This window comes from Biomphalaria glabrata, chromosome 10 (assembly GCF_947242115.1).
Source record: "Biomphalaria glabrata chromosome 10, xgBioGlab47.1, whole genome shotgun sequence".
Classification (NCBI taxonomy): domain Eukaryota; kingdom Metazoa; phylum Mollusca; class Gastropoda; family Planorbidae; genus Biomphalaria; species Biomphalaria glabrata.
In genome coordinates this window covers 37,418,542-37,445,487 of record NC_074720.1, presented here as the reverse complement: position 1 = coordinate 37,445,487, position 26,946 = coordinate 37,418,542, and the positions used below count along the sequence as shown (strand labels likewise).

General features: G+C 39.5%; 2 protein-coding genes across 7 annotated transcripts in view; one reads left to right on the top strand and one right to left on the bottom strand.

Moving 5' to 3' along the window:
* Positions 1 to 7,434, top strand: part of LOC106061027 (uncharacterized) — a 64,977-nt gene extending 57,543 nt beyond the window's left edge. For all 4 annotated transcript variants that reach the window (XM_056044180.1, XM_056044181.1, XM_056044183.1 and 1 more), the window contains one exon: positions 1,654 to 7,434. In XM_056044180.1, the coding sequence (XP_055900155.1) occupies positions 1,654 to 2,847 (1,194 nt within the window). In that variant the 3' untranslated portion in view covers positions 2,848 to 7,434. The remainder of the gene's footprint in view (positions 1 to 1,653) is intronic.
* Positions 7,435 to 8,051: 617 nt separating this feature from the next.
* LOC106060923 (aurora/IPL1-related protein kinase 2-like) lies at positions 8,052 to 25,819 on the bottom strand. 3 transcript variants are annotated; one of them, XM_056045304.1, is made up of 12 exons: positions 25,587 to 25,819; positions 18,121 to 18,315; positions 16,905 to 16,925; positions 16,405 to 16,461; positions 16,040 to 16,195; positions 15,768 to 15,856; positions 15,544 to 15,606; positions 13,948 to 14,083; positions 13,602 to 13,682; positions 11,358 to 11,468; positions 10,084 to 10,183; positions 8,052 to 9,022 (listed from the first exon to the last, which is right to left on the bottom strand). In XM_056045304.1, exons 1-12 carry the CDS (start codon positions 25,650 to 25,652, stop codon positions 8,937 to 8,939), a joined length of 1,161 nt encoding a protein of 386 aa, XP_055901279.1. In that variant the 5' UTR covers positions 25,653 to 25,819; the 3' UTR covers positions 8,052 to 8,936. The 3 variants fall into 3 exon arrangements, with proteins under 3 accessions (XP_055901279.1, XP_055901280.1, XP_055901282.1); XM_056045305.1 differs by having other exon boundaries at positions 25,593 to 25,819; XM_056045307.1 differs by lacking the exon at positions 16,040 to 16,195.
* Positions 25,820 to 26,946: the final 1,127 nt, after the last annotated feature.

Sequence of the window (26,946 nt, the reverse complement as noted above, 5' to 3'; positions counted from 1 at the left end):
GAGAAATATCTCTATCTAAGGGGACAAGATCCCATTTAGCCATGTCGCTTAATACTGAAGGTTTAATTTCCCTTTTAGGTATCAAACAAAATAAATAATTACCAGTAATCAATTGAATACTTGTTTTTTTTTTATTGATTCATGCATTGTTAGGTATAATATCATTAACTGTGTAAAATCATCTTCTTTTTTTGAAGTAACATCTGTATTATATAAGATAAGATAAAGTTTCAACTTGATCCGAGAATGGATATAACGAGTTATACAATTTTATCAGACAGAATGAGCTTATAAAAGCCTTGTAAACATAATTTCATGACGTTTTGATCATAAAGAGTTAGGGTAAGGAGATAAAACGATGTAACCATAAAACGTATCAAAATGACAGACAAATGAAAGTTATACATGTCGGTGAACTATTTACGAGTGAAAGATAGCGCCAAGAGCTAGTTGAGTTTATGACTCTCCGACTTTGCCAAAAGAAGCAAAATGACCTTTAGATTGGTCTACTTAATGAACAAATGTTGAACCTAATAAAAGCGGACTGCTCGTGCCATATGCGCTCTGGACTGTCGTCTCGATGGTCCCGGGTTCAAATCCTCCCGCCACCATCCATCGCCAACATACATGAGGCTAGGAATAGAAAGTAATCATCTTTAATTCCGAAGGGTCATCTGAAGCATGTAAAACGGGCAAACAAACTTTCTTGAAAGGTCAATGAATTATCAAATTTTTAAAATAAGGCATTGTCTCCAAAAGCCGCGAGACACACATTAGAGACATAAAGAAAGACCCTTGCCATGGACAGGCTTATATGGTGAAGAAATTATATCTCCTAGTCTCCATAGAACTGGATCATCGCTCATTGTAATAGTTCAATAGTGAGGAAGAGCATATTATATTATCACAAGGTCATCAAATTTACACGTTTGAAATGTAGTTTTCAAATGCACAAAAATATAGGAGCCTTACACAATGAAACTGATATGTACAGGTAGACACAAAGGCGGCCTTAGCATTGCGCGGGGCCCTGGGCGAGTGTCATATGCGGGGCCCTTAGCCGTAAGGGTAGACTATATAAAGTAATATAAACCGTATAATTTTCGTTACAAGCATGGTACCTTACGTAAGTACTATACTATTAGCCTTTCGACTACATTACATACTGTACTTTAATTGTTCTGCATGAAAGATTTCGCCGTTACAGTTAGTGGACGTAACAAATGATTCAGAAACTATTGTAAGAAGAAAATTTAACAATCTAGAATTTCTGCTAAGCCCGCTGGAGTCGGAAAGTAATTATTAAGTACAAAGAAGAACCAGCACACTTGCAATAAAACATTTACCAAGTTTAACACATCCTAGTTAATGAGAGCTCATCAGGTTTTCGAAGCAGACGGTAACAGGGAATCCCCTTTGGTAGGATCCCCCTTCAAGCGCGGGGCCTGTGGTAGTGGTCACACTTGACCCCCCCCCCCCCAGTCCGCAACTGGGAAGACATCTTTATTACCATGCCATTTTTTTTTAATGCCAGGTTTTGACTAACAGCCTACTAACTTTTTATGGTATATATTCACATATTATTAACGAATGACACAGTAGAAAAAAAATAACTAGCTCTCTTCAAATGTTTTCCATTTGTCTTTTTTAAAGGAAAGATTATCGTTTGACCACATAGAGCTACATGACGTCATCAAAGAAGCTCAGAATGGGTGGAGGCGGGACGAATCAGGTCTGACCTTGGAGCTCAGCAAGGTCATGAGCAGCACCTACCTCAAAGAATCCAAAGCCACAAAGCTTTTCCACACCTGCGCCTCGTGGACAGAGCTCTCGGATCTGAGCCAGAATTCCGCGGCGCGGCCAGCAGTTCTCCCGCGCTCTTTGTCTGACGGAAACACATCCGGAAGTGTCTACCGCGTCCACACGGGCAGCAACAAACTTTTGCGCAGCGCCCCGACTCTGAACGGCAAGAGGAGGGCAGTGTCGGAGATCATCGCCCCGACCTTCGACGTCATTAAGGACGTCGTGTACGAGGAGGAGGAGAGTGACGATCTCGTGATGGGCAATGAAGCCGACGATGACGTTTTCGATAACCACCAGGCCGAAAACTCTCCGAGGAAAGGGTCGAGTGAATCCAAATCGAGAAGCTTCATGCGAAGGCTGAGCCAGACTTTACAAACGATCAACGTTGAAGGGCCCAGAAGGGGCTCCGACTTTGAAATCACCATCGAGTCTCCCACGACCCCATCCCCCACTGGCAAAGTCAACTTCGCTTTCGAATCAGACGAGGACGACATTGACAACACAGCGTCTATCACCGTGGAAGACGAGGTCCGACCCAACGAAGTCAGCGTCCGGTACAAGCCCAAGTCCGGCCAGCTGGAGAGGCCGGTGTCATTAGAGGCCAAGACTAAAAAGAGACGCTCCGGTCTCGACCTCGTCATAAGGGGAAACAAATCTTTAACCGAGCTGTCTGCGCCATCCACCCCAAACAAACATTCAGCCGACAGCGACAAAAAAAGAAGCCGCTCCGTCGCCAGCATGAACAGCGAAGGAAAAAGCAAGAGACCTAAACTGTCGCTCAAAAAGTTGAGCATCCTGAAAAAGCCGAAAACGCCCGAGTCGCCTCCACCCCCCGAGGTCAAGGCGAACGAGCTGAAGGAGGAGGACAACGAACAGGACTCTGGTGCAGACAGCGATGGCTTCGTGCCTGAAGAGGTCTTGGCGCACGAAGCTGAGCTCGCTATTTACAACGAAGGCGTCATAGACATTTCTCGGCCTAAAACTTCCAAGAGGAAACACAAAATTCCAGTCATGGAAAGCGAAGATGTGAATTGTATATATTAAATTGGTATCGCAAAGTCTGTATTGACCTTGTTTTAGAATCGGTTGATTTTGTGAAAGAATTGTGTCGAGCATAACAGAAGTTTGTATCGATTCCCAAAATATGTTTTTGAAATACTGAGTGACAGTGGCTAGTTAATTTCTGTCACAACCATCGATCAGAACTTTCAACTAATTGTGTTATAAGACTGATCATCAAAGTGGTGTAAACTAAGCTTAAGACAGCCATAAGCCTTAAACCAGATACTCTCTCTCTCCCCATCGGTCTTCAAACGTGCTTGGACAATAGCGCAGTGAGCATGATATAGCTTGAGGTATGCGCTATACAAAAGCAATTTTTTAAAAGAACATAACAAAGTCTAGGATCCCAATCAAACAAATAGTTAATTGTCCTCTAAAATAATTCTTTATAACTAAAATATTTGTGTTCTTTGGGAGATTGAAGATAGGAGGTAGTTGCGTTCCACTTATGGTTTTAGATACAAGCGGGTTGTTTTTTTAGAGAAAATGAATTGAAACCAGAAATGGTAGTCTTTATAAGTAGTATATATGATCTCCTTGCCTCAGGTGTCGGCAACTGCAATCTTAGAAATAGAAATGATCCACGGAGTAAGGTGAAGGTTAGGGTTAATTCAATACGTAAATTGCGGCTAACAGATTCAAGCTAGACGATTCAAGGCAGACGTTATTTGGTTTAAAACTTCGTTTTCAAAACGAGGCAACTTATGCTAAGTAAATTATTATTTTATTGTCAGAAAAAACAACAACATTAAGATGTTAAAAAGTGAATGAATCCATTACCTCTCTATATATAGGGCTCAATGTCGTAAAACTATTTTTGCATAATGTTGTGTGTGTGTGAGAGAGAACGCGTTGTGTGGGCAAGTGAAACGTGATTTCTGACATGGAAGAATAATCTAACCCTAACCTTAACTTGTAAACAAATGAAGTACTGTGATCGGTGATTAACTTTTTTTTTTATGCTCAACTATTAGTTAGATGTTTTGTTCATTCCAGTTGGCCTGAGGAATTGACTTGACTGTTTAGATACATTGTCCTATAACGAAGCATATGTATTGTCCATGGGCGTAGCCAGGATTTTTTTTCGGGGAGGGTTTTGGGGGGGATTCCCCCCCCCTCCGACCCCCCCCCCCTCCCGCGAAAAAAAAATTATATATATATATATATGTGTGTGTGTGTGTGTGTACATAATTAATCTTTATTACATTCTGACCCTTTCGGAAGACGTTTATTGTTTATTGTAGACTCCCCGCCCTTGGAGTTCGCAGTGCTCCCCCAGCGCGGGGCGAAGCCCCGCCGCCGAGCACTATTTCTGGTATTGAAAGCCAACAAAATGCATATTCTGAGGTATCTACAGTGCATTATCTTGCTATTAAAAAGTTTTATTTCACAAACCTAATGTGCTATTCTTACTGACTTAGACCCTCTCGCGCCGTTCGGCGCATTTTCCGGCAAGCTGTTTCCGCAACTCTTATTTTGCGTAATTCATTTTGTCGGAAAACATGTCCCGCAAAACCTCATGCGACGCTCTGTCACAACCTTACTAAGGATTCGACTCCCAGTTCGGCATATGATTTCTTTGATTTAGACCCGATCTCTATGACTGACTCCTAAAATCTGTCTTAGCCATCTTTGTTGAGACACATTTAATGATTTTCAATTTCGGCAGAAGACTATTCACACTTAATTAATGGAGCCCAAGCCACTGGTAGAAATTTGTAACCTCTCTTGATTACGCTCTTGGAATTACATGCCTGTTTTTAGCTTTAGATTTTATATCGAAAAGGAAAGTTTTTTCGTCAAATCATCTGTTGAGGGGTTTTAAACTAAAAAATCTCTGGGTTTTTTGCTTGTTTTGTTTTTAATTTAAAACCCCATTTAGCTACGATCATAGAATTTGGTGACTGTAGTTTGCTTTAAAATAATATTGAAGAGAGAGGTTTTCAACTCTAAACGCTCTGTAGGGGAATTTTAAACTCAAAACCATCTGGAGGGGTTTTAAACTTTAAAGAAAAAGCCATCTGGAGGAGGGGGATTTAAACTCAAAACCCCTTTGGCTACGCTCATAGATTTTATAGTGTGTAATTTGCTTTTTTTTTATATTGAAGAGGTACTTTTTAGCTTCAAACCCCAACTGGAAGGGGGAGGGGGGTTAAACTCAAAACCCCTTTGGCTACGCTCATAGAATTTTGAGTGTGTAATTTGTTTTTTTTTATATTGAAGATGGGGTTATCGTAAATTTTGGATGGGGTTTTAAAAACAAAATCTTCCTCAACTGTGCTGTTGGAATTTGGGATTGTTGTTTGCATTTTTTTTTTTGTTTTATAGAAGAGGGGGATTTTACTGCAAAAACCTCTGGTAGGGGGGTTAAAATTCAAAACCCCCTGTAGGGGGTTTTAAACTCAAAGCCCCCTGGTAGAGGGATTTGTATCTCAAAACCCCCTGATAGGGGTTTTTAAAATCTCAAAACCCCCTGATAGGGGTTTTTAAAATCTCAAAACCCCAAGGTAGGGGGATTTAAACTCAAAACCCGCTGGTAGAGGGTTTTTAACTCAAAACTACCTCGGCTGTGCTGTGGTAAGTGATGATTTAGTATTAAAATCTCACCTAAAATAAACAAAATGAAAGCCAAAATCAGTCACTTAATTCCGTCCCCCCCCCTGCGGGGGGGGGGGATTTCATTTCGGGGGGGGTTTGAACCCCAAGAACCCCCCCCCTGGCTACGCCCATGGTATTGTCTATTGAATGTTTGGATTCGATGGGTCAATGTGATAACTGTCATTGTCAAACTAGTTATTATATTGTTATAACCAAAATACTATAATGTTAAAAACAGAGTTAAAAGAAATCTGTGATAAAGAATTGTCGTTCCTGATTGTCGATCCCGATTTGTTCTTGCCCTCCGGGATGGAATTCCAATTTGTATAATACAGAAACAACACTACTCGTTGTACTGGCCAATACAACATCCTAGTTGACTATTTACACATTTATTTTGTGGGGAAAAAAAGTTAACTCTTCTTGACCTCTATCTAAAGTTGCACCAAGATCCTAGTTGACTATTTACACATTTATTTTGTGGAGAAAAAAACGTTAACTCTTCTTGACCACTACCTAAAGCTGCACTCTAAAAATGAAGTTTCTAATGCTGTCTATCTACTGGTATTATAGACATGTGTATTGTTAACTCATTGAGACCCAGGGATAATGTTTACATATCAAATGCCTCATCACGCCACACAATCTAAGGTGTAAGTTCATGCGCTCCATATCAATGTATCAGATCTACAATAAAGTCCATCTATCTCATATTGTTTCACTTTATAAGATAAGGTAAATATAATGGCACTAATGGCACTGAGGTAGACTTTTTATAAAAGATAATCCAGTTGTTTTTTTCATTTGATGCCCTTCCTCTGAAATATATATCTTTGTATCTAAGACTTCCGGTTACGAATAGACCCTAATAGTAGCATCAACAAGAAAAAACAAGCAATAGAAAAAAAATAATACTTAAAAAAAAAAACAAAGCTTATCTAAAGAAAGAACCGCTAATTACTGCCATTTATCTGTAAATTACAGGGTTTAACTCCCTTACTGATACATAAAACAAAACAATTAATTACTACTAAATGATTACCTAATTGGTAACTATTTGGATTGATTTGTGTATTGTCATCGACTACAGCTAATTCTGCAAAATTTCAGCTTGATCCGAAAAATAGGAAAACGTGTCAAAACGTATTAAGGGGACTAAATCCATATATACATCCACAACTCTCATTAAGTAGGCTCATTCCCTTTACTTCGATATCAAACAAATAGTTATTCACGAACAATTAATTAATAAATGGTGTTGTTTTTTTTTTTTTGCCTTGTTAGGTGCTATGAATTATTGTGCAAAGTTTTAACTTGATCCGAGAATGGGAAATAGGAGAAAAAAACGTATTCGAACTTTTTTTTCAGACAGACAGACAGACAGAGTGAGTTGATAGAAGCTTTGTAACAAACTTTTGTCCTACTATTTTTCTTTCCACCCAAGTAGAGAATGTCGTCTTCTAATAAGACTTTACAAAGTGTATAAAATCGAAAACAAAGTTCACAATTATTACATTTGACTAACGAGGATCCCGACAGTGTAGTCAACCACAAAGGACTAATAGATAATAATCACAATTAAAAGTGAGGTGACCTAATGAGTTTCAATGAAAGATTGATATAAACTTTGGGAGAGCATCCATAAGAAAAATAGTTTACTGATACAAATATAATCTAGAGTTATCCTTTATATAAAATTGGTTTGGAACATTGATCTCTCTATATATATTTATATATATATATAGTTAGGCCTATGTTCTAGAAGTTAACTTGCTTTAACAAAGTCTAGTTGATTACTATGCTACATAACAATGCAATGTTATAGTTCAGAGTTCAGATTGTAATTTGTTATTGTGCCTTTGATAAGTCGCCTAGATCTTATCGTCTGGCTAATGTTAAATATAGATTTATTTTCAGATTTTTTTTGTCTATTGTTAATATCTTACAATGAAGAGATTAAACAAAATATTTAAACGACTTCGTTTGAATTATTTATATAGCCTTTGTTGTAAGTATACTTTCACTCTTTGTAAGTTAACCCAATGACAATCCAGATAGTATGATTTTTGTTTAGTATGTACTAAATAGAGGAGGCGATGTTCTCAATGTGCAGAGTGTACAATGAAGAGATAGAGAGAGAGAGAGAGAGAGGGGGGGGGGTGTTAAAACAAATTTACATTTTAAAAATGGTGTATGCAAAAGGTTTTAACAATAGCCAATGGAAAGGTAAGAAATGTATTAACTTTTTCCATCACTTTTTTGTTGATTTGGGGATCTTTTACACTAAAAAGTTAAATGAGAGTTCTCTTCCCTTTTTTTACAGTTTCATTTTTAAGATCCTTTTTACGCTCTTTATAAAAAAAAAATGAAAACCTTTCTTCAATAAATCTTTGAACAAATGTAATTTACTGTATTTGACTAGATGTGCAATGTTCATCTCTGATTCGCATGTCACGGACTCAAAGCCTAAAATAAAATCGATTTGTCCAATGGAACCCCTCTTCTACGGCTTCGATAGATACTGAGTTTCCAGGAACCAGACCAACAAAAGGACAGACTAAAAGCAAAGGAGACACGAAAACACAAAGTTAAATAAAAGTTGAAATCAATTTATTTTGTAACACAAGAAACTTCAACATAAAATTCACACATAATAATAGCACGCAAAACTAAATTCCTGGTACATCTAGTTCTCAATTATATCAAATGACATGATGGGGGAAAATGTTACTTTTTTAAAACAGGATTCTATATTCTTTCCACTGGTCAAATTCTGTGGTATTGATCAAAAACATCTTCCTTCATTCAACTTCAGTGTCTCTAGAGTTTTTTGAGTTATGTCCAATCATCAAAAGTCAAAGCTTTGTTTCCTTTTGGGGTTGATTAGTATTATTTTATGCCTGACTTGAAAACCATATGGGCCTAGCCACGGGTGGACTGGTCATATGATCATTCGGGGAAAACTGGTGGTCGGCACACTATACACCAGCAGGACCGCCGCATAATGGTAGGCTAATAAGTCTCGTATTAAATTGCCAAAGACTTTATAATATTCTCATCTAAAAAGGGGCCCACGGAGACTCATGGTTGGTCCTTGACTTACCTTTTATAAATGATTTTCAGGAGTTTACAGAGTAATACTAGCCTAACGCATTTTCCCGAATAATTCAATAACTTATAACTGTAAACCTTGCCACTTGGAAGCTTCAATCTCCAAGCGATGAACAGATAATTTAAGATATATACTTATTATGGACATATAGAATGCGGGTTAGTGTGAACATATTGTGTGCTAATGCTAGGACCGATTTCGGCACCCCAATCTATCACTGAGACCAGCTCATTAATCTCCTTCTAAGATAACACCTTGCTACCTGAGGGGGTCTGAAAGGGGGAGAGGAGAAACAGTTCATATTTGGGCTCAACATTTTTCCAATATCTGTCTGCGACTTCAGACAGTTCCTAGCATGCGATCACAATGTGCTCTCCAGCGAGTTCACTAAGACCTTGATGACCACCTCCTCCTCGCCAAGGTCAAACAGGTTGAACAACTGGAGCGCTGTGGATGTCAAAGCAATACTAAAATGAGCACGCACCCGCTGACTGAGACAAGCACACATCAGGACAAGCAAAAGCATACACTAACTCATACAAAAGTCACACTCTATAACAGGAGTTGTCAACCTGTGGGTCGCGACCCCCTTTGGGGTCGATTGACGGTTTGCCAGGGGTCGCCTAAGACCATCGAAAATATGGATTGTTCTATTGCTGTTTATGTGTTTATGTGTTGATGGGGGTCGCGGAAGAGTTAGGGATTAAAAAAAGGGGTCGCCGAGCTTAAAAGGTTGAGAACCGCTGCTCTATAAGATCCAGCTGGTTTTCATCAATATATAAACAACTATGATAAAAAAGAAGCAAGTTAACCCATTCCCTGTGCTTACTACTAAGCTGGGGTGGGGAGTGTGAGCACAAGTGGAACTGTCTACCACGATGTATATCAATCGCTTGGTGGTTGAGTAGCTTCTAAACTGGGATTCGAATCTCGGTGAAGTCAGCGATTTTTTATAATTTCGGGATTTTTAGGATGCCTCTCGGTCCACCCAACACAGGTAACTGACATTAGTAAAGGCAGTTGGTCGTTGTGCTGGTCATAAGACACCCTCGTAAACCTTAGACAATAGAAATAGATGAGCTTGACATCATCTGCCCATTAGATCGCAAGCTCTGAAAGGTGTACTTAAAACATTACACAAGATCGTAATGGGATTGATGGTCCTCAGAGAAAGTGGTAGTGCTTACAGAAAGTGGTTGTGTTTATTGAACTTGGAGGTGCATACTTAAAAGACGTTGTCTTTAAAGAGAGCTTAAATTGTTGGTTGTTGTTTTAAATTACAACAGCCATTTTTATTGAAATGTAACGATGGTATCAGTATTAACTATTTGATACTAATGAATTCATTGTGAAATTTAATTTCTTTGGATGTTTCCCCCGGTCCCTATACAAACAATCTATCATGATGTGGGTAAATATTGTGGGTCATATTGTAGATATTTACACCGCTGTGTTGATTTCGACAATGAAAAGGCACACGGTGAAGTGGGGGGGGGGATGTAACTCACGAGTAAAAGGAGGACTGTACGGTTCTTTCAGAGGCTCAAAATATTCATGTTTTAGTATCTGGCTACTGGTAAGTCTTCTGTTTGGATTGATCTGCAGCATCTGGACAAAGAGAAAAATAAAACACTCAGCAAAATTTAATACTAACAAAAAAGAAAGTGTATATTTTAAACAAGTAATGCCCAGACTAGCAGCTGGATGACCTCGACTTGTCAGATGACCTGGCTCTTCTCTCAAATCAACAGATGCAGGAAAAGATATGCGCGTTGAGGAAAACTCAACTAGACTGGGTCATACCATAAATAGAGAGAAAGCAAAGTGGTCAAGATCATGGCGTCCAACGACACACCCATTACAGCGGCACTGGAAGAGTAGGAAAGGTTCAAGTACCTTGGCAGTATAACCATGGAGGAACAGAAGCAGATGTCAGAACCCGCATTGGTGAATCTCAAGCAGCCTTCCATCAGTTGAAGAATACCTTTAGAGCCATCGAATTAGTCCCCACCAAGAAGATCAGGCCCTTTCACACCATTGTGAAGCCGTTACAGGGCTAGAAGTGGGGACAGTTGGAGAGACTCGCCCAGAACCGAGCCTGGAGAATGCTTTCAGTCGAGACCGCAAACTTCTGACCAAATAGCATAATGAAGCCCAAGTAGATTGGTTCCGTTTAATTCAACTTTTTTTTTCTTGATGATGCGGCCTTCAGTCACCAAGCAACTATGGATGGTCTCAAAGAAATGAGATTAATGTCTGGGCATTAGACATGGTCGAAACGATGTCACACACACACATCAGGCACCCCCTCTCTTTACGCAGCTGATGCATCCAAAGGAACAGCAAGTAAAGATACAGTTTGGGATCAGTGGCGTCAATGGATCTGTCAGGATGTAACACTATATGTTTCAAGCTTCTAAGGGTTGCCGCCTTCTTAACTATTAGAAAGTACTAACAAATATTTCTTTTTCTAATATTCCAACAATGTTCTGTGGAGTGGCAGAAATCCGCGCGAGCCTGCCACGACAGCATTTTGGCACTAGAAGCAGTTTTTAAACCTTTGGAGCCGTATAGTGCCAGAATTTCTGCCCACACAATAAATCCAGACATTTTTATTAACACATGACAGACGAGACTATGTAAGATTTATTGGGCTGATTTTTCAAAAACGTATATCTAGACCATTTCCTTGCAGAAATCGCAATTAAAGAAAGTGAACAAAACTAGCCTACCCAAAAAACAAGTCCTATTCATGCGCTCGCTGGCCACATTTGTCTCTTACCTTGCCAATTAGGTTGGTGGAAGCATCGTCTTTGAAATGATCGGAGAATAGAATCTTGCCATTGTTGACTAAACTAATGTGTTTCTCTCGGTTGGGGTGGACTATGGGCCACTGCAACAAATGCCATCTCTATCATCGAACTGCATTGCTGCAAGCTACACATTTTAAAATCAAAACTTTTTACCAGAGAAGCACCCCCAGACTCAAGAATCTATCCCACAACCCCCTAGCCAGCTGGTGTGATGTGGGAGCAAAGGGATTCGGTACGTTTTTCTTCTTTCAGTTTCAGAATTCATTCTCCTATGATAGACGCCTCCGCGCTGTGTCTAATGCAACTCTTCATTCAGCTTTAGAATTCATTCTCCTATGATAGACGCCTCCGCGCTGTGTCTAATGCAACTCTTCATTCAGCTTTAGAATTCATTCTCCTATGATAGACGCCTCCGCGCTGTGTGATGCAACCAAGTCCAAGGGAGGTAACACGAAAATGACCAAATACAATAACATAGTCGAAAGGCCAACACTAGAAGATAGTCGACAAAAGTTAAATAATAACAAAGTTAACCGTCGAATGTCGTCTTGGTAAATCTCTACGTTCCTAAAAAGCTCCTTTCTCTAAAGCCTTCCAAAAGTATTCGGTTTGCTTCGGTTGATATTTCGCTATTCTCCCTTAAAACCGAGTCTAGTTTTTACTAGTCACGTCGTTGTCTCTTGGTCAATGCTTCCCCTATTTACGAAACAAATAATTAATTTCTAATTGTGCCATAGCACCTTATACGAGAATGGTTCCAGGGTGAGTCGAGCCGATACTGATGTATCAGAGACGTTCGAGACAGGGGGGAGGGGGCATATATGTGTCTGAGGGGCTAGCAGCGGTTCTCAACCTTTTATGCTCGGCGACCCCTTTTTACAATCCCCCACTTAGCCGTGACCCCCCCCACCCCCGCACACACACACACAGCAATAGAAGAATAGACAATTTTTACAATGGTCTTTGGCGAACCCTGGCAAATCGTCAATCGACCCCCCCCCCCCCAATGGGGTCTCGACCCACAGGTTGAGAACCCCTGGGCTAGATCGTCGTATTCGTCGTAAGATTATCCTTGTGTTTGGCAAGATGTCTTCAAGCGTGGCGCATTCGTTTACACGAGAAATGTCAACAGAGCGATGGTACCTGAGCCACCGAGAATCGTTGGAGTAATCTGACGACCTAAAGATTGGTTAACACTGGACAATCGGTTAACACTGGACTCTCGGTTAACACTGGACTCTCGGTTAACACTGGACTCTCGGTTAACACTAGACTCTCGGTTAACACTAGACTCTCGGTTAACACTAGACTCTCGGTTAACACTGGACTCTCGGTTAACACTAGACTCTCGGTTAACACTGGACTCTCGGTTAACACTAGACTCTCGGTTAACACTGGACTCTCGGTTAACACTAGACTCTCGGTTAACACTGGACTCTCGGTTAACACTAGACTCTCGGTTAACACTGGACTCTCGGTTAACACTGGACTCGACTCACATTGGCATAATTGTCGAAACGTTTTAAATGGATCTTTTTTGAATACGCTGTCGGTATGTCTCCCTCTTTGCCAGTACTTATAAGATTAAAAGAATTCACTTATATCAACGGTGTATTTGTTTTTAACAAGATTGGATTTATCTATACCATGCAAGTAGGCGTCCCGCTAAAGGGGTGCACCTAAGAGTTTGAAAAACGCTGTGACCTAAAATGTCTGAAAAGAGATGGCGGATAGATAGATATAATAAGAGAGTGAGAGAGAGAGAGAGAGAGAGAGAAATACAGACTGACAGACAGATGTACAGACATTCAAACATTCAGAAAGACAGACAGGCAGACAGACAGATAGATAGAATAGTTAGATTATCACAGTGGCATAGCTAAGGAAAATCCCCCCGGGGATGAGTGTCCAATATTGTTTTTACATTAAATATTACTCCATTATCTCATGTTATGATGTCGAATGTCAAAATGCAGGGACCCTTAATGAGGTCAAGCCCCGGAACCCCAAATCCCTAGCTAAGCCACATAATAAATAAATAAATAAATAAATAAATAAATAAATAGATAGGTAGGTAGGTAGGTAGGTAGGTAGGTAGGTAGATAGATAGATAGATAGATAGATAGATAGATAGATAGATAGATAGATAGATAGATAGATAGATAGATAGATAGATAGATAGATAGATAGATAGATAGAAGGTTTTGATGTACCGAATTAGAAATGATATTGAACAAAGTCATGCCAAACTGCCAAATGTCAACAGACTTCGAGTAAGGGTGGCCGCTCCAGACCTGAAACAAATGAAATTTAACATATTCACACAGACAGTACAGTCTGTTGGGAGTCAAGGAGTACCTTCGCGATCACTGTTCCATTGAGATAAAACCACTAGAAGTCGTATGTAGTTTATTTTGTGATGTAAAAGTTTCGCACGATCTTCTTTGGGTAAGACTTAGAGAACAAACCCATAATCAGTAAAATATATATTTTAAATATATATGTATATATATATATATATATAACATAATGATTTGATTTTTTTAAAATTATTATTACCTCCGGAGGCCGCGTGACGTAAGTTCCGCAAGCAGCAGAGACGATGGTGTCGCCATCCATCCGCAGCGAGGATCCCAGATCAGCTAGAGCAACATGACCCGACAGCAAGATATAAATGTTTTCAGGTTTGACATCTCTTGTGGACAAAAGTAGGACAAAAGAAAAGAATCATTTTCAAAATGGCTAAAAAAGCATTACCTACAAGTCAGACATAAGGGAAATAAATATATAACTCCAATAGGGCTTAGGCAGAGGCGTACTAAGCAAAACGTGAGCCCGTGGCAAGGTATTTACCCCCACCCCTTTTTTTTCCATAAACATCGCATAAAAATATAGACTTATAAATAAAATATATTTAACAAAGAACAACAGAAAGTTCTAACTAAAATACCTACAACAATTTTAACTTCTACAAAATACTCTACGGTTTTACGCGCTAAGAAGATACTCTGTGGTGTTTCTGAAATTTTTTATTCGATTTTTCTAAAATTCAATTATGAATACAGTGAATGCATACGATTTAACGCGAGTTGAAGTCTCTTATAGAATTAAACTAAGCATGACGAGAGTATATAGGCCTAAGACAGATCATGGCATGCAATTAGTAATTATTTCGATGTGAAAATGTTTGTTAATTACAAATTTCCAAACAATCATATTTGTTGTTGTTTTTTTCGTCCCTCTGCGTGTGGCACCTCTTGGGGGTGGCGCCCGGGGCATCATACCCCCTTGCCCTCCCTTCACTACGCCTCTGGGCTAGGGTCCAAAATGGAACCGAGTTTATTGCACTATTGGGGTTGGAAGAGAGCCACAGCAAGTCACAACCTGTCACAGTTTTATTGTCCACACGCTCCTTTAGGTGCCTATTTAATGGCTAACACCCACAATTCGGCCTCGCCTTTAGTCCGAGTGTTTTGGGACCACAACCCCCGAAAAAAACGAATTAGCGTCTGCTTAGAAGTCACAGAAGTCTTTCAGACAGAACGATAGCTTATACTGCTTGCCTAGAGTCTAAAGTCTAAAGTTTCAAAAGATCTAGTTTTAACTCTAATTCTTCTTCCTCGTTCTCATTTTTATGTTGGAGCGTTCAGATGATTAGACCAATATAGGAGATGAACTGCGGAGTGGTTTCCAAATCAAGGAGCTCTCCATACAGTTTTCTTTCTATTGAAGTGTTTTGGGGCCAGTGTCTTGTGTGGGACTCATGGTAAAGAGAACAATTTGAAGGACATGGTCAGCATTCTCTGGTGACACTCCACATGGGCAGATTTCACTGGTTCCAATTTTGAGCTTCCGGTACATATGTTGTCTCATTCTGTTATGTCCAGTCCTGAGTCGAAAGATTAGACGTTGATCTTGTCGGGATAGCTTAAAATAGGCATCAACTTTCTTGTGATTTGGCTGAGAGCTTGTACATTTCTCATTTATTTTATTCACTACTAGTTACTTCATTTCTTCTGGATAGAGTGCAATGTTTAATTGTGACTTTGTTCTCCCACTACAGGCGAGTGTCTCAACCTTCTCATATCCTTCTAGTTCTATATGTGCTGGTATCCATTGAATTAAACTCTAATGACAATAAAAAAAAAGCCTGACCTATGCATTATGTTCCTCTCGTGTAGAAACTTGAGGGCGCAAGTAACTTCCATGGCGTACAATCTGTTGATAGAAGCAGACGAGACACTGCAAGGGAAACTTTTATTGTGTTCACAGAAACATTTGGCCTCAATCGTTTAGATGGGAAACTTAATTTAATTGGATATTTTAAGACTTTCGGCTTAGGCAAAGAAATCGATTTAAGTAATCAAACCTATACTGACCTGGCACAGTCTGACCCCAATCCTCTCATGGCCTGAGTTAGGTGATCTAACGTCCGAAATGGAGCAAATTCGAGAAAAATGTAATAATTCTGGGGGAAAAAAAAGACACATTATGTAGTGCACGTCTTTTGCTGGGAAAGCCAAACACACGTTTTGATGACGTAATTACACTTCTTTGCAAGGGTACGCGGAAAGGGTGATGGTATTTTATTTATCTGAGAACTAATAGCAGACGACATTTATCATTAGGAAAACTACAACTCTGTACTGACCTCCAGTACAAAGCCATCCATCACACGTATAATGAAGGGGCTATCTCTAGAGAGACTCAGGACGTTGAGCTCAGTGCGCGCCTCGGACATCTTGGAAGGGGGAAGAACCTTCATGATTCCAATGAAAGAGGATTTCTTATGAATCACCAGATGGATCTGTGCGTGAGAGATGTGTCGTCATTCATTTATCCCTCAGCTAATTTAAAACTGATCTTTTCACATAATTAAACAACATCAAAATGTAGAATGGTATATCATCACAGTTTATAATATCCGAAAAAAAAAGGTAATTTCTACATAGCTAATGGTAGCCTGAATAGTTTAGTGTACATCTACAATGTGGATCTAGCTAATATTATGTTTACCTTGCTGGTCGAGCCTTTAAATATGTTCAGTTTGACTGTTTGAAACTCTGCTGCTTCCTACAAAAAATATCATATTTGTAATTATGTATTTTTAATGAACACTTGCTGCAGCCATTGGACTCTATGATCACCTATAGTAAAAAAAAACAAAAAAAAAACGCAAGCTAAAAATCTATGGCCATATTACAAGATCTTAAGGGCTCGCAAAAACCTTCCTTCAGGGAACAGTACCAGGAAAAAGAAGAAGAGGCAGACATAATTGAAGCTATGCCGCAAGCAGAGAATCAGATTTGAAGACAAACAAACAAGCAGGAAAAAGAATAAGGCAACACTTGTTCTGGAAGATTAAACTCGGAACAGTTGACTCGATCTTTTCCTTCGATAATTTGGATATGATTGCTTTCACGCATCTTAACTTTCACTTATTAATAATAACGCTAACCTTATCTTATCTTATTTTCATCTTATATTATCTTATTAAAACTAAGTGGTTAACTTACATATTTCTTCCATGAGCCAACCTACATTGAAAAAATAAAAGAAAGGATCTGTGAGAATGTAGGTCGGTGAGACAATAATATTTTAGAGGAAATGTTGTAGAGCCTAGAGTACTATATATAGACTGTGGACCTATTTATTGGCAAATGTTGTAGGGCCTAGAGTATAATATATAGACTGTGGACCTATTTATTGGCGTTACTGACGATATTTGTTAATGTCCCCTTAGGAAAAAGTAGCTGTTTATTTACAGCTGCCGTGTTCGTCAGTCTGTCAAACTTAGATCTCAGTTAATAAAAGCGCTGTCAACATTCCTTTCACCAGTCGGTATCTAGCTCAAAATAGATGAAACGGCTACTTTTAAGTCTTTTAAAACAAACCCCTATCCCAATTCTTTTTTTTTTTTTGACCATGAATAACTATTTTTGATTAGGCATACACATGAATCATTTTTACAATAAGATTTTTAAAAAGTCTTGGAATGTATATTCCACTGTAAGCTTAATGCATGTCTACTTTAATAGGGAAATATTCAAATTGTAGGCGTGTACATATATATATATAGAGAGAGAGAGATACTATTTATATATTTCTAGAACCAAGTGTAAGAAATATGAAGTTCCGTACAGTGTAATCAACTTAATCATAATAATATATTTATATATCACACTTCTACATACATGCCCTAAGACAAACACTTAATGTGACCTAAGAGCACACAATGTGTAGGCCTTACAGCCTAACAATACGCTACACAGGACATAAGTCCTACTTAAAGGGCATATGACGTATCACTAACTTTGATCTAACGCTACAGATGACATAAGTCCTACTCTAAAGGCATATGATGAATATGGCCTAGCACTAAATTGGTAGCACTAAACATGACGGAGAGCCCTACTAAATAAGCATATAATCCAGGGGTTCTCAACCTGTGGGTCGCGACCCCCTAGGGGGAGGGGTCGATTGACAATTTGCCAGGGGTCGCCTAAGACCATCGAAAAAATAGATTGTTTTTAGTCTTTTCTTCTATTGCTGTGTGTGTGTGTGTGGGGGGGGGTCGCGACAGAGTGGGGTCGCCGAGCATAAAAAGTTGAGAACTGCTGATATAATCTAACACAACATCTTGTATCACTCTACATATAACCTTCAGCCCCCACGCTTAATGTTTATGGCCTAGTAACATGAGATTTGACCCAACGCCTCCAGTGACCTTACAGTGAAACCACTCTGTTTGGCGAAATAATTCTCCTCCACCATGTTGAACGTGCAGTCCGGCGGAATGTGAATTTCCGAGTACGGCGACCTCATCAGCCTGTTCTGCACCTTTCTCATTCCGCTCCGGGCACTCTCGTTGGCGATCTGGCTGGAGGACTCCACGAAGTCGTAGTACTCCTGGTTAATACCAGTCACCTGTTGGGTCAAGGTACATAGTTTAAGTAATACCAGTCACCTGTTGGGTCAAGGTACATAGTTTAAGTAATACCAGTCACCTGTTGGGTCAAGGTACATAGGTTAAGTAATACCAGTCACCTGATGGGTCAAAATACATAGGTTAAGTAATACCAGTCACCTGTTGGGTCAAGGTACATAGGTTAAGTAATACCAGTCACCTGTTGGGTCAAGGTACATAGGTTAAGTAATACCAGTCACCTGCTGGGTCAAGGTACATAGGTTAAGTAATACCAGTCGCCTGCTGGGTCAAGGTACATGGGTTAAGTAATACCAGTCGCCTGCTGGGTCAAGGTACATAGGTTAAGTAATACCAGTCAACTGATGGGTCAAGGTACATAGGTTAAGTAATACCAGTCACCTGCTGGGTCAAGGTACATAGGTTAAGTAATACCAGTCACCTGCTGGGTCAAGGTACATAGGTTAAGTAATACCAGTCGCCTGCTGGGTCAAGGTACATAAGTTAAGCTTGGGATGCAATAAAATCTGATATGATTTTCAGAATGCTAATTATCTATGTCGCTCTTATATATATATATTTATATATCTATCTATCTATCTATCTATCTATATATATATATATATATATATATATATATATATATATATATATATATATTACTTATATATATTGTTAAGGCCTCTGCGCGATGTTAATTCTATGAAATATAACCAGTGTAGATCTACGTCTGACTGGAAGTAATACTGAACTCGAACTACTTCAGTAACACCGGCGAAAGGCCGAAACAATCAAAATATGTAGTCGACGCTGATGTTGTTCTATAAATATATTTAATAATCAAGAAGGGAATCGTCCGATGTCAGCTATGTCCGTAAATCCGTATATCTATTGTACTGCTCTATACGAAGCGTCCTCTTTGTAGCGTCACTTAGAGCGTTCTTGTTTTTTAACCAACTTTACGTCATCGTCGCTAAGTAAAACTTTACCCTATTCCCGAAACAAATAACTAATTCCTAATCCTGTCATAACAAATCCTCCCCCCTCCCGCTAAAAAAAATTGCCTGTCAATCTTTTAATCTACTGTCTTAGTCTTACAATGTGCAAGGGCCAAAATGTAGGGAAACATAAAAGACAACACAACTTGAGTCTTGATTGCGAGTTCCACTTCTCTTCCTGTGTCCACAATCAAGTTCCTCTGAACACATATTTCCCTCAAGTGTCCAATGTGATGTGCCATAGGTGACCGCAGACATAGTTCGTTTGCTCTGACACTATAGGTGTGTCTATCTATACTTCATCACATCACGTTCCAGAGGTTACACCGCTTTCCCTCACACGTCAGGACAGACATTTTACCTAATATGACAAATTGATATTTATCAATACTCGTTCTCCCACTATACACCTAACGTTCTTTCGGGCATTTACAAGTGTATTTTATTTCCTCTCTCCACTTACTCTTGACTGATGTATGATCATGATCAAATACAAAGAATAAATTATAAAACTTACTTTTTCTTGATGTAACTACATCGTCGCCTTATAAATGCCCTTTCTATTCATACAAACATACATACAATCCATACATACTACCCGAAATTAAATAACCAAACTGAGCCAATCTAATGATAACCAAATTACATGTATATTATAACATATATATACTATTCCAAGATACCTTAAAACAACCTAATACCCGTCTAGTTATGACTACTAGTTAAGTCAATTAATTAAGAATAAACAATTTAAATAAAATCCAACTTATTCACACACACTACGATCGCTTAGTGCTATGTTTCACAGGCTATCTACACGACCCATACATTTGTTCTCTCCAACTGGAGTTAACATCTCTTCTTACGCCACTATAGCCCGCGTGTGGCCTTCTACCTCTGTATGACCTGCGATTACCGCTACCACAGTCATCTCTTCTATCATCACTGTCGGATACAAACCTGTGCCTTCTATCCGAACTCTGTTCAGACTGTTCTGCCCTACTCCAACAGTCTCTAGCGATGTGACCATGTTTGTGGCAGTTAAAACAAATTCTGTCCTTTCTAGGTTTGTTTCGCCTCATGTTGCCATACCTGCTTTTCCAACTTCTAACCTGTTTGTCAGTAGCGGCTCTGACACCTGCTACATTTCCAAGTAAAACATCTCTAGATAACCTCGGCATGGCTACTCCTTCACAATACCCTGTATACAATGGAGATCGAAGGAACACTTTGCACGCTTCGAATCTCTTAACTGCGCCGTCTGCCAATCTGACTGATTTGGTATAGCCTAAATAATCCTTAGATTTAACTAATCCCCCTCGAACCGCGAGTGTAATGCTAGCTGTGTCCCGGATCACATTTATCTGTTTATTATTTATCATGCCCGGATATAATTTAAATCCATCTTCCCCACAATCAACGTAGTTAATTTCTTCATCTGGTTCACTATGTCCACTATCACGATCCTTGTCTTGGATGCTCCTTACAAAATTAACCCTATCCGGTGGCCGATTATCCCTCTCCTGTCTACGGTTTCCCTGATTACCTCCCCTGTCATTAGTGCCACTGTTACCCTGTGCATTTCTATTGCCAGCATCATTCCCTTTATGTTTCTCACACTGGTATGCCATGTGTCCCTTTTCCTGACAGTTAAAACATGTCACATCCCTAAGGTTTCTATCACCCGCTTTAGGTCTATCTATTCTCCTATCATAGCTTTCTCTACCATTATTCTCATTTTCCCAGGATTTCTCATTTATGCCCTCATAACTATCCCGACCATTGTTCCAACGTTCCCTGGACCTATCGTTTCTCCTACCATAATCCGTATCATTACCATCATTTCTCTTTACATAATTTACCAGGTCAATAACTTTTTTGTGGTCTCTAACCGAAATTGTATTGTTTGGGTAAGCATTCTTAAAGATCCTAATGATTTCTACCAAGTCTTCAATCGTTTTAGGGTTTCTTTCCTTTATAAAGGATTGTAGCTGAGGGTCGCACTTATTGATGAAATTGTCGATCAGGATAAAGTTCTTCAGGCTTTCATTATGAGTTTTCCACATTCTCGAATCCGAGCCATTTATTGAAGAAGTCCTTTTCAGAGTTGATGGTTGTTTGTGGATCAACTTGGCTGGATGGTGTGTTCTCGTAGTACTTTTTTCTGAACGTTGCCGCGTTGTGCCCGTATGCGTTTAGCAGTTCCTTCTTTAGCACCTGATAGCTGTTTTGCATCGAGTGGTCGTGGTTTTAGCAAATCGTGAGGGCTTTCCCATGTACGAAGTCCAACAAGATTTCGGACCACTCCTTCTCCTGTACATTAAACTTTGCTAGTTTAATTTCAAAACGTTTTAGATAGTCGCCAATGTCATCTTTGTCTTCCGCAAAAGGTTGTATTTTCTTTTTCATCCATGCGGCGCTACTATTGCTTTCTATGTTGGCACTATTGTTGCTGTTCCCTTCGGTGGGCACACTTACACCAGCCTCTATCCTCATCTGCTCAACTTGAATTCTCACTTTTCTGTCCGCCTCTTCTTTTTTCTCCCTCTCTACACGTTCCGCCTCTCTAACCTTCTCCCGCTCTATGCGATCTGCTTCTTCTTTTTCTCTGACTCTAGCTTTCTCTCTCTCCAAGCGTTCTGCTTCCGCCGCCACCATCTGCTGCACATAGGCAGTTAGTTCTTTGCCGCGTAGTTCTAGTTCCGTCTTGGCTTCATGAATTAGTTTTAGTTTTTTTCTAAATTCTTCCAGGTCGTAACCTGAAGTAGTTGCCATATTACCTTTATGTTACTTTAAATCAAATTACCTTTTGAGCGTAACCTCGCTCCGCGGCTTCCTAATATTTCTTGATTCAAATGAATTAAATTCGTCACTCTACCCTCGGCGTCTAGACTACCAACTCCGACTTTTAATAACTTCTGTACTTTCCAAGATACACTTAGTATCCTTGGTACCAGTGTGTAGGCTACACTCTGACCCGACTGAATACGATGTGCGACACACGCACACTCAACCGACTACGTGTTACTTAACACGAGTCGCCGGTAAATAGACCAACCTGTCTATTTACAAATACTAATATTACAAATGGGCAATCAGGTTTCACCTCGATTATCCTTCAGATCTAGTCTAGATTACGCTAGATCTTAGTTACTTCTTACCTGCTTTCACAGCCAGGAGTGTATATACCTTACGACTCATACAAATAAACTATGAAAATAAACTTAAATTCGATAAACACCAAACTATAGATCTAGTTCTAATGAATGAGACTTTCGTCTGACAGTAAGACCTAGGACGGGAGTATTGCAAACAATTAATACATGACGTTACTAAAAAATGCTTAACTAAATGATTCACATTCACATACAGGACGAATTAACAGTTAAACGTATATCTGGACCTCTTGCTAGATTACACCTAATTTTAAGGATATCCCCAATCCACCACGATTTAACCTGGTAGTGATAATCTAGCGAGTGGTCACTTCCCTACAGACTCTAATTATCCTAAGGAGAAAGCAGTTAAATAACACTTATCTGTCCAAGAAGCGACGATAACTCTACGATCAGTCTGGGGTCAACTCTTCCTACGCTAATGTCTGTCCCGGCGGCAAGGCTCACGGCGATGTCTTCACTAGCGGTGAGATAAGGACAGCGAACGTTTCGGCTCTCCACGTTCCTTCGGTGCTGGTCTGCAACGGCTTCGGTTCTTCGGTGGTACGGCGTCTGGTTCTGGTGTTCGGTGATCTGTCGTCTGGCTCCGGTTCTTCGGTGGCGTAGCGTCTGGTTCCGGTTGCTGGTACGGTGCTCCCAGGTGGTCGTCTGTACAAAGCGAAACTGGGACGGTCCAACAGTTGACACAGCGACAAAGTCAAAGTCCAGTGCTAAAGTACCGGCTATCTGGCTATCTAACGTGTAGCACAGATTCAGCCGAGCCGTAGAGCAATATAACACTACTGCACTTAAGTGTCGTAGGCAGTACGATGGCTCCTACGTATAAAGTTCTTTGGCGTGACCTCAACGGTCGATCTTGGCCTTGCAGAGGTGACCTTCACGTTCGTTCTCAAGATGCCGGGCAGGCGATATCTCTTCAGTACGGCTTTGACAGGACGGTTTACTTCCCTTCAACAAGGGTAGCCTTCTCGATACAAAACTATAGGCTTCAATACGATGCCCCAACGTATGGGCGTTTACAAATTACACATGTAGATCTAGATCTATATCTCGTTACCTCTTAGGTCTACGAGTCCAGGACCTCACTGGCTTTTCTTCGCCGACGTGGCTGTATAATCAGGGTCTAGCTGCAGACTAGGCCGATGACGTTAACTTCTGCCTCCTCCTAACAGAGGGCTTCTATACTTCTGGATGTTGATGCCAGTGAGCTCCGAGTCTGGGGTCGCCACGTTGTTAAGGCCTCTGCGCGGTGTTGATTCTTTGAAATATAACTAGTGTAGATCTGACTGGAAGTAACACTGAACTCGAACTACTTCAGTAACACCGGCGAAAGGCCGAAACAATCAAAATATGTAGTCGACGCTGATGTTGTTCTACAAATATATTTAATAATCAAGAAGGGAATCGTCCGATGTCAGCTATGTCCGTAAATCCGTATGTCTATTGTACTGCTCTATACGAAGCGTCCTCTTTGTAGCGTCACTTAGAGCGTTCTTGTTTTTTAACCAACTTTACGTCATCGTCGCTAAGTAAAACTTTACCCTATTCCCGAAACAAATAACTAATTCCTAATCATGTCATAACAATATATACAAGGGTCTGATTGATTCACTCACCACTAATTTTGCTTTTGAAAGAAGACAATACAAAATTTGCACTCTTTTAAAAAACCTCTAAATGTACTGCCAGATCGCCTATAGTTTCAATTAATTAATTTCAATTCTACACATTTACTCTTTTTTTTACAAGGCTTATATCAATTGTCTGTCTGGTAAATGTTTGTACACGTTTTTTTTCTCCACTACCCACTCTCGGATCATGTTGAAACAATTATTCATTAACATCTGAAGTACTATTGGGTGTGGGGGGTAGGTAGGTGGATGGATAGATAGATAGATAGATATGCCTAGATAGATAGATAGATAGATAGATAGATAGATAGATAGATAGATAGATAGATAGATAGATAGATAGATATGCCTAGATAGATAGATAGATAGATAGATAGATAGATAGATAGATAGATAAGCCTAGATAGATAGATAGGCCTAGATAGATAGATAGATAGATATACAGATAGATAGATAGATAGATAGATAGATAGATAGATAGATAGATAGATAGATAGATAGATAGATAGATAGATAAGCCTAGATAGATAGATAGATAGATAGATAGATAGATAGATAGATAGATAGATAGATAGATAGATAAGCCTAGATAGATAGATAGGCCTAGGTAGATAGATAGATAGATAGATAGATAGATAGATAGATAGATAGATAGATAGATAGATAGATAGATAGATAGATAGATAGATAGATATACAGATAGATAGATAGATAGATAGATAGATAGATAGATAGATAGATAGATAGATAGATAGATAGATAGATAGATAGATAGATAGGTAAATAGGTAGATAGATAGATAGATAGATAGATAGATAGATAGATAGATAGATAGATAGATAGATAGATAGATAGATAGATATACAGATAGAAAGATAGATAGATAGATAGATAGATAGATAGATAGATAGATAGATAGATAGATAGATAGATAGATAGATAGATAGATAGGTAGGTAGGTAGATAGATAGATAGATAGATAGATAGATAGATAGATAGATAGATAGATAGATAGATAGATAGATAGATAGGCCTAGATAGATAGATAGGCCTAGATAGATAGATATTTATTTATTTGATATTTTTGGGTGTGGGGGGTAGGTGGGTGGATGGATAGATAGATAGATATGCCTAGATAGATAGATAGATAGATAGATAGATAGATAGATAGATAGATAGATAGATAGATAGATAGATAGATAGACAGCTTCATAAAGGAGAAATAGTCTTTTTTTTCTGCATGCTTGAAACCATTTATTATTCAATTTATTGTTATTTTGTAAAGTAAAGCGGTCGCGTTTTGGAAATTAATGTTTACAGCATCTCCTCCCCCCCCCTCCCGACTGAAATAGTTTGGCCATCACTGCGTTATCCTTAAATCAACACAGAAATCATTGAAGGAACATTAGTTTTTAAAAACATACAAACAAGAAGATGGATAAGCCTAGATTTAGGCTAGTTATAATACCGGTACCAATACAGAAGTTCTGTGTGAAATATCTTTGTATTTGCCCTTCTTGCTGCAGCAATGCATTTCATTAACATCAATGTGTTTGTCTGTCTCTGCGTCTGTCACGGGTAAATTTGATGACGTTTTAGAGTTCCAGGTTTAGTTCCCCCTATCAGCTTCCTGGAAATAAAATCTGATGTGAGCTCCGGGAGAATATTGTTGCTCTTGATCTGTGGTTCTTGCGCAAGGAAAGAGAGAAAAACAAAACAACTTCCTCTATCGGATGCATTTGCGTCATTTATTTAGGACATCAAAGTTTGATGACGCAAATTGCCATTTAAATGGGAAAATATTGCCTGCGGTACTTACAGTAGTAAGTAATTGGTACTTGGAGCGTAGAAGTACATTGAACATGATTTTTTGTTTTGTGTCAAATGCAGAGAAAATGCGGAGAACAGAAGCTGGACTTGTACGCTGCTTTCTTCGATCTCCACAAAGCATTTGGCACAGTGAGTCACGATGGCTTGTGGAGGATTCTATCTCGACTCGGATGCCTAACGCAGATTCATCGCTATTCCGAAGCAGCTGCATGAGAGTCAAAAGGGTCACATCAAGTACAATGGTAACCTATCAGCTCATTTCTCTGTAAAAACATGATGTAAAGCAGGAGTGTGGGCTTGATCTAACACTCTTCGACATATTCTTTATAGCAATGATACGTGAAATGAGATGACGCCTGCCTGCAGAATGGCATCTACATCAAGTTCTCCGCACCGACGGCGCATGCTGTCCCGTACTAAAAATTAGAGATGAGTCATCCAAGGCTACTCGAACGCTTTCATCAAAAGTGCATTCGCTCCGTAATAGGTATACGCGGGTAGGACTACCTTAACTCTTTCTCTCCGTAATTATTTACCACATTCTGGTGGAATCAACGCTGGTATCGTCAGTTAGGAGAGAAAGAGTTAACCTACTACGTTCTGGTGGAGGGCAGGGCAGATAGTATAGAGGCAATAGGCCTACGTACCATTCAAGAGCTGTGCTGGGTCGCACACTTATCACGCATGTGGGAAGACCATGTGCCAAAGGCGATCTTTTATTGTTGTTGAACTTAAAGGCGGATGACGTAGCAGATGTGGAAAAGTATCCTCCATAAACCATCGCGTCTCACCGTGTCCAAAGCCTTAGTAATATCCAAAAAGGCTGTCCATATGCCCAGGTTCTGCGTCATCTTTTTCTACCAGCTCCTAAAGCCACATTGGCTCACAGCACATCTTCCACTACATTGTTGGTCAGTCGATCAAGTAAAAAAAAATGTTTGTAAAATGTTTTACATGTTTCGGATGTTCCTTCAGAGTTGAAGATAGTTTACTTGCTA

Coding starts and splice junctions, on each gene's coding strand:
- LOC106060923 (XM_056045304.1), bottom strand. CDS start 25,652: ATGCATTGCTGCAGCAAGAAGGGCAAATACAAAGATATTTCACACAGA. Junction 16,462..16,904: donor TTGGCTCATGGAAGAAATAT/GTAAGTTAACCA, acceptor TATTTTTTGTAG/GAAGCAGCAGAGTTTCAAAC. Junction 15,857..16,039: donor TGGATGGCTTTGTACTGGAG/GTCAGTACAGAG, acceptor TTTTTCCCCCAG/AATTATTACATTTTTCTCGA.